The sequence below is a fragment of the Nicotiana tomentosiformis genome, chromosome 6 (assembly GCF_000390325.3).
Source record: "Nicotiana tomentosiformis chromosome 6, ASM39032v3, whole genome shotgun sequence".
NCBI classification, from domain to species: domain Eukaryota; kingdom Viridiplantae; phylum Streptophyta; class Magnoliopsida; order Solanales; family Solanaceae; genus Nicotiana; species Nicotiana tomentosiformis.
This window is the reverse complement of record NC_090817.1, coordinates 41,010,562-41,017,062: the sequence shown is the minus strand read 5'-3', so window position 1 is coordinate 41,017,062 and position 6,501 is coordinate 41,010,562. Positions and strand designations below refer to the sequence as shown.

General features: G+C 32.2%; 1 protein-coding gene across 1 annotated transcript; it reads right to left on the bottom strand.

The window, feature by feature from the left end:
* Positions 1–1,109: 1,109 nt before the first annotated feature.
* On the bottom strand, positions 1,110–6,270 carry LOC104093404 (plant intracellular Ras-group-related LRR protein 6-like). Its single transcript, XM_009599140.4, has 3 exons — positions 5,796–6,270; positions 3,359–3,528; positions 1,110–2,109 (listed from the first exon to the last, which is right to left on the bottom strand). The coding sequence occupies exons 1-3, from the start codon at positions 6,033–6,035 to the stop codon at positions 1,434–1,436; spliced, it is 1,086 nt and encodes a 361-aa protein (XP_009597435.1). The 5' UTR covers positions 6,036–6,270; the 3' UTR covers positions 1,110–1,433.
* Between the last annotated feature and the right edge of the window lie 231 nt (positions 6,271–6,501).

The window sequence follows — 6,501 nt, the reverse complement described above, 5'->3', positions numbered from 1 at the left end:
GATGCAAAGTAAAGTTATCGAGCTTATGAGGCAGAGACCGACCAACACTGACCCCGAATCAATACAATGATCCGAGTCAGAATCGAGCTCGAGTCAAGATCGAGAGCTCGAGTCAAGACCGAAAGCTCGAGTCAATATCGAGCTCATAGACAAGAGCCGTTACAATCCCACTAGAGGAAAGAATCCTGGCAGAAATTATGGAAAAGCTGATTTATCATGGGTCTCCCGCTATGTATTTTTAATTATATCTAAAGTAAGATCTCTCTACTATAAAGGGGATGGTTATTATTTCTGTAAGGACCAAGTTTTTTGCTTACATTGTAACTCAAATACCATACACTCCTATATTGAAGGGTTATTCTTTTTGGCTTCATAGATTGATTCATCTTGTTTAGTCCTTAAATCATCTTCTTTCCAACTTTGTGTATTTTTCATTCTTTACAATCCGTATTTGATACTTTCTATTTATCCTTACGATTCATGTTAAGTTATACCACATATCCTTAGAACTACGTTTAAATTCAACTTTATCCGTTTTTCGGGTAAACAGTTGGGCGTGACAATCCCTCTCTGAGTCAATGACTCACACCACTCCTTTCTATGTGTCAGGTACAGGATTTAGAGGCGATCTGAGGTTAAGCGAGGGAAGATCACACTTGTTTCGTCGGTATACCACTCAACATGTTGCTCGTTTATATTTTAGTTTGAAGTTGTGAAATTTTGTGACTAATCATTGAATCTTGTTTTTCATACGTATGATTTTTATTCAGTTGGGAAATTTTGTTTTCATCGAAAGCAAGATTGAAGATGATATGTGACATGAAGAGTTGTGAGTTACTATGTATTCTTCGGCACGGTTCTTCGGTTTAGGCACTGAGTCAGTGAAATCATATACTCAAAAGTAAATATCATCGTTCTTATATATTTTCCATAATTCCCCGCACAGCATCTACTTTCTCATTGTACTTTGAAGTCCCATTTGTCACGTAATTACGATATACTCTCGCGGTACCTTAAGTGATTGAAATGGCGATTAACCCAGCTTAGTTTACAACACAAATATAAATAAAGAAAGAGATTAGGAGGTATAAAGAGCATAGAACATGTAATGATGTAAAGCAAAACAGTGATTATTAGATATAACAGCGAAATGTCTTAAAATAAAACTATCCTTTTCCAGAATCAAATGTGTCGGGTATCTTTTCTATTCGTACACATGCTCATCCGATGGACCCTGAACCCTCGAGCTTTTAACAACACCCAACCCCAATATCAAAAAAGCAAACTCTACTAAAATCTGTAATATACAATCTCAAGACCTCAAATTATACATGACACAATATACACACGATTTCAAACTCGAAACGTAATCACACCCTTGCAACTTGCAAAGTCTTGGCAAATTAAGAAAATCTTGCATCAAAATAACTTCATTATTTCGAGAAGTAGGTTTTCGGAGAGAGGAGCCGACGAGGAGAAAGCATAACCAGAAATCTCGGAGAGGCAATTGCATCAATAGATTGACGGTTCGGACTATCAAACCCGTCCCCATCATGATCTCTCGGTATGTTGGGGCCATTGAAGGTGCTGCACCTAGCTAGCTTCCCAAACCAAGATTGCTTCTTAGGAGACTTGTCATGCAATCCGTTTATCTTGTCACACAAATATTGCTTCACTGCAATTATTCCTTTCTCCACCACATCCGGTGGAGGAGAAACGAGACAGTTGCCTTCCACACTCAGCTTCTGGAGCTTCTTCAGACATCCAATGGAATCCGGTAACTCTGAGATCTTGTTGTAGCTAACATCTAATTCATGCAGGGAAATGAGAAACCCTACTGAATAGGGTAGCTTTGTGAGGTACTGGAAATTTTGGCTAACGTTGAGAATTTCGAGGTTGATTAGGTTTTCGAGATCATCGGGGAGAGACCTCAAGCAGTTTAGCCTGGCATCTAATACACGAAGGTTTGTTAAGTGAGAGGTAGAGTAAGGAAGGTATGCTAGTTTATTTGAATTTACACATAGTTTCTTGAGATTTATAAGCTCAAATCCAATGGTGTCTGGCAAATGAGTAAGCATGTTGAAGTTGGCAATCAACTCTTCCAACGATCTATAAGAGAGAAGAAGAAAATATTAGTTCACGAGTATATTGTATTTTGCCTATGCCAAGAGAGATAAATTGTTTGTTTCCCTTAATTTGTTGGAATAAAGTAAGTTGTAGACTCTTCATGAAATATGCAGTACAAGGTACAAAGAGGATGGAGGAGAGAGATAAACATAAAGCACATTGATAATATTAAAAAATCACACTGTTAGAAACAACACATTAGACTCGCATATATAAGCTGTCACATTAAGCACCTAGTTACTTGAACCATAGTTAATGAAACATTCTATGGAAAATGGCCAAATATAGCTATCTACTTTCAAAATTTATTTAAATATATTCTTCGTCATAATATGAGTCTAAATATATTTCTACCGTTATATTTTGGGTTCAAATACACCTCTCATTTAAACGGAGGGACACGTGTCATCGTCCTGTTGGCAAATTCTAAATATTTCCTAATTAATTTTAAAAACTCATTACTCATACCCGAAAAGTAATTTTTTAAAGTAATTATTTTTGTAAAAATTGAAAAAAAAAATGAAATTATTTTTACTAAAAACTGAAAAAAAACGAAAATATTTTTTTCCAGTTTTTACAAAAAAAAAGTGCTTTAAAAAAACTGAATTTTTTTTTCTAAAACAATAGTTTTGTAAAAACTGAAAAAAATGAAGGGTATATTTGAATCGTGTCCCTCCGTTTAGAATTAATTAGGTAATGGGTAATGGGTCTTTTTAATTAATTAGGAGATATTTAGAATTGGCCAACAGGACAATGACATGTGTCCCTCCGTTTAAATGAGGGGTATATTTGAATTCAAAGTATAGCGGTAGGGGTATATTTGGACTCATGGTATAACGAATGGTATATTTAAATAATTTTCGAAAGTATAGGGGTATATTTGACCATTTTCCCAACATTCTATGATAACTCGAAAAACACTAAAATAAGATCCTCCATCAGTCGCAATTTATATGATACTCTTATTTTAGATAATCCAAAAAATAAAAGACAATTTTTTATATCTAATAGCAATTTAATTTTGAATTTTGAATTTTGAATTTTATCCTTAATGTTTATAACCACATAAATTTCTATGGCATATTTTAGATCATAAATATCAAAATTCTCTCTTCCATTTTAAACTTTTTCCAATCAATCTTCATCATATAAATTGGGACGGATGGAGCGAGCTCAAAAAATAAATGAAGTTGAACACTTAATAATGTCGTTATATGAGTTTATAACTAACCTGCAATTCTCAATAGTCTTAGGGAGCGACAGAAGGAGGTTTCCAGAAACATTGAGAACTTTGAGCTTTGATAGGCAGCCTATAGAGTTAGGAATGGACTTGAGCTCATTTGAATGCATATCTAACTCCACCAAGTTAAGCAGTCTTGCTGTTAAAGACTCTGGCATACTCTACCCAACATTAAACAATAGTACAAGAGTAACTAATTAGGCACACTCGGATAATATTTTAAGCTTAATTTTCTGATTTATTTTCTTATTGAAAATAAATACTTAGAAATGTCAATAAAAATAAACCCAGAATTAATAATCAAAAGTTGAACAAATATCATTGAATTCTTAATACGGGTAAATTGGAAAAGTAATCCAGGTTTTATATAGTTAAAACATCATTTTATTAAAAGATAAATATTAAAGCTAAAAGATTTAATTTGATCAATTCAGATCGGAGAAGTTTTTGAACAATTTTAATTAAAACAAAACGTGCCCGAAATTTTCAAATTAAAATTAAAATTTATATTAAAAAATAATTATACTAACACATAACAATTTTATATTTTCTAGAAGTTATTACTCCCTCCGTTTCCATTTAAATGACACATTTTGCTTAGTGAGAAACAAACTGTGTGAAGTTTGACCAACATTTTAAAATATATTTTTTTTTCTCATTTTGACATAGAGAAAAAATGCAACTTATACTCCCTCCATTCCAGTTTATGTGAACTTATTTCATTTTTGGTCTGTTCCAAAAAGAATGACCCATTTCTAAATTTAGAAATAATTTAGTTTAAACTTCCAATTCTACACTTAATAAGAAGCTTTTATAACCACACAAAAACTCTGGATCCCTTTTTGACTTGTTTAGGACCACAAATTCAAAAAGTTTTCGTTTTTTCTTAAACTCCGTGTCCAGTCAAACAGGTTCATATAAATTGGAACGTAGAGAGTAGTACTTTTCGTATAGCTATTGAATATTTAAATTTTATTTTAAAATATTGAGTTGAACTAATTCAATTTAGCTTTAAAATTTAGTCAAATTGACTCTCGATAAGTAAAATGTGTCATCTAAATTAAAACGGAGTGAATAATATTTAGTTGATTTGAAAGTTTAGAAACCAAATACACCGTGGTAATCTTATCTAGTTTTCGGTTACAAACCTCCCTTGAGTGATTATTACGTTATTAAGAGCTTCCGCTACAAATTGGTCATGGTGAGCATTGAATGTCTTTTGCTATATCTTTTATTTTACGGTATCAAAGTAAAAAACAATTGAACTTCGAATATACCTTAGGTTTATTTTTTCCGGAATACAAAAGTTAACTACATACTTAAAAAGATACACAAATTAAAAGTATGATTAATCGGAATTGCTTATAATTAAATCACAATTAGTAAAAGAAAATAATTTGTTGACTTTCAAATTCATTGTAATTTCGTTATATAAAATGGACAAAGGTAAAAATCACTACTTGCTTCGCATAAAAACAGAAGAAATTTAACATAATCAAACGCATGCAGAAAAAAGGAACTAAAAGCAATCGAAAATGGAAGATACAAGGGGTGTGTTTTGTTTGGAAAAATATTTTTCAGAAAATAAGTCATCCTTTAGTGTTTGTTCATCAGAAGAAAAAAAAATTAGACGTCACTTGTTCGTTTATCAGAAAAATAAAAAATTAGACTTTACTTGTTGGGTGGAAATTTTTCTTTTACAATTATCTCTAACTCTTAACTTCATATGACTACAGACACTTAGAGGGTGTTTGGCTAAGCTTATAAGCTGGTCAAACTGGCTTATAAGCACCTTTTAGCTTATCTACGCGTTTGGTAAACACTCAAAGTACTTATAAGCCAAGTGCTTATAAGCTAAAATCAGCCATAAGTCACCCCAACTTATGGCTTTTCAACTTATAAGCACTTTTAGTTTGATCAACACTTTTACTAGTTTATCCTTAATAATATTTTCTAATTCACAAAATACTTTTCCCAAAATAAATTTCTTAACTTTTTCTTCTTTCCATATTCGTTATTAATTCTTTTCTTTACAAAGAAATTTTTAATTTATAATCTTTTGAAAAAGATTCAAGGGTATTTTAGTCATTTTAACAAAAGAATAGCTTATCAGCATTTTTTAATCAAACACATCAACTGCTTATTATCAGTTTCAGCACTTCTATCAAAACACGTAAATGCTTATTTTAAAAATCAGTTTCAGCATTTAAAAAAACTTTTCAGCACTACAAGTTTATCAGCTATTTACAATCAGCTAATCCAAACGGGCTCTTAGAATTATCATGTTTACTCAAAAAATGTATCAGAACACTATCCTATTTGCTAACATATTATCATTCTATAATAAAAAAAATTCCAACAAATATTTTTCACTTTCCACCAAATTAAAAAAGATATTTCTGAGAGAAAATATTTTTGGAGGACTAACCTGAAGATTATTTTTGGAGAGGTCCAATTTGCAGATAGCTCCCAAATTGATAGATGGATTGACGGGAAGAGACTCCATAGACATCCCACTTAGATCCACAATCTCCAGCCTTTCTTCTTCTTCGTCGTCTTCTTCTACGATAGTTATCGTACTTCTTCTTGTTCTCCTACTCTTCCTTTCAAACGGTTGTTGTTTTCCAACTTCCATTCTCATTCGCATCTCTTGACTCTCATACAGCATCTTCAAACATTTGCATTTATGATTGAAATTCCCAATGACTTTTTATGCCTTTCTCGTGTGTTAACTACTCCTCCTATTGTTTATTGAGAATTGAGACGAGTTGGGTTGTTAGTTGTGTGCGGTGACAGAAAGCAAAGAGAATAACACTTATAGGGAGGGAAGGGAAGGGAGGTGCCCAAGCGCCGTCCGCGGAGAAAAAAAGGGATTTTTTTTATTATATGCCTTCTTTAGAGGGATGTCTTTGAATATTTTACACAAGTTCGTTTAGGGGAAAAATTGAAAGTCAATTATATACTCTGAGACCGTCTCTTATCCAATATTGTTTTTAAATTTTACAGACAAAAAAAAAGAGTTTTAATATGTTGCTAATATTTATGAATTGTTTAACAATTATAAGGGGATTATGTGATCGGAAACTTTTCTTCTTCGTTTTAATTTAAATGATCGAAAATAAAATGCATTGTTC

Bases quoted from the DNA above. Each gene is read 5' to 3' on its own strand.
- LOC104093404 (XM_009599140.4), bottom strand. From the start codon at position 6,035: ATGCTGTATGAGAGTCAAGAGATGCGAATGAGAATGGAAGTTGGAAAA. The intron at 3,529-5,795 runs GTTAGTCCTCCA...AATGTTGGGTAG, and splicing joins TCTCCAAAAATAATCTTCAG to AGTATGCCAGAGTCTTTAAC. The intron at 2,110-3,358 runs GTTAGTTATAAA...TCTCTCTTATAG, and splicing joins AAGACTATTGAGAATTGCAG to ATCGTTGGAAGAGTTGATTG.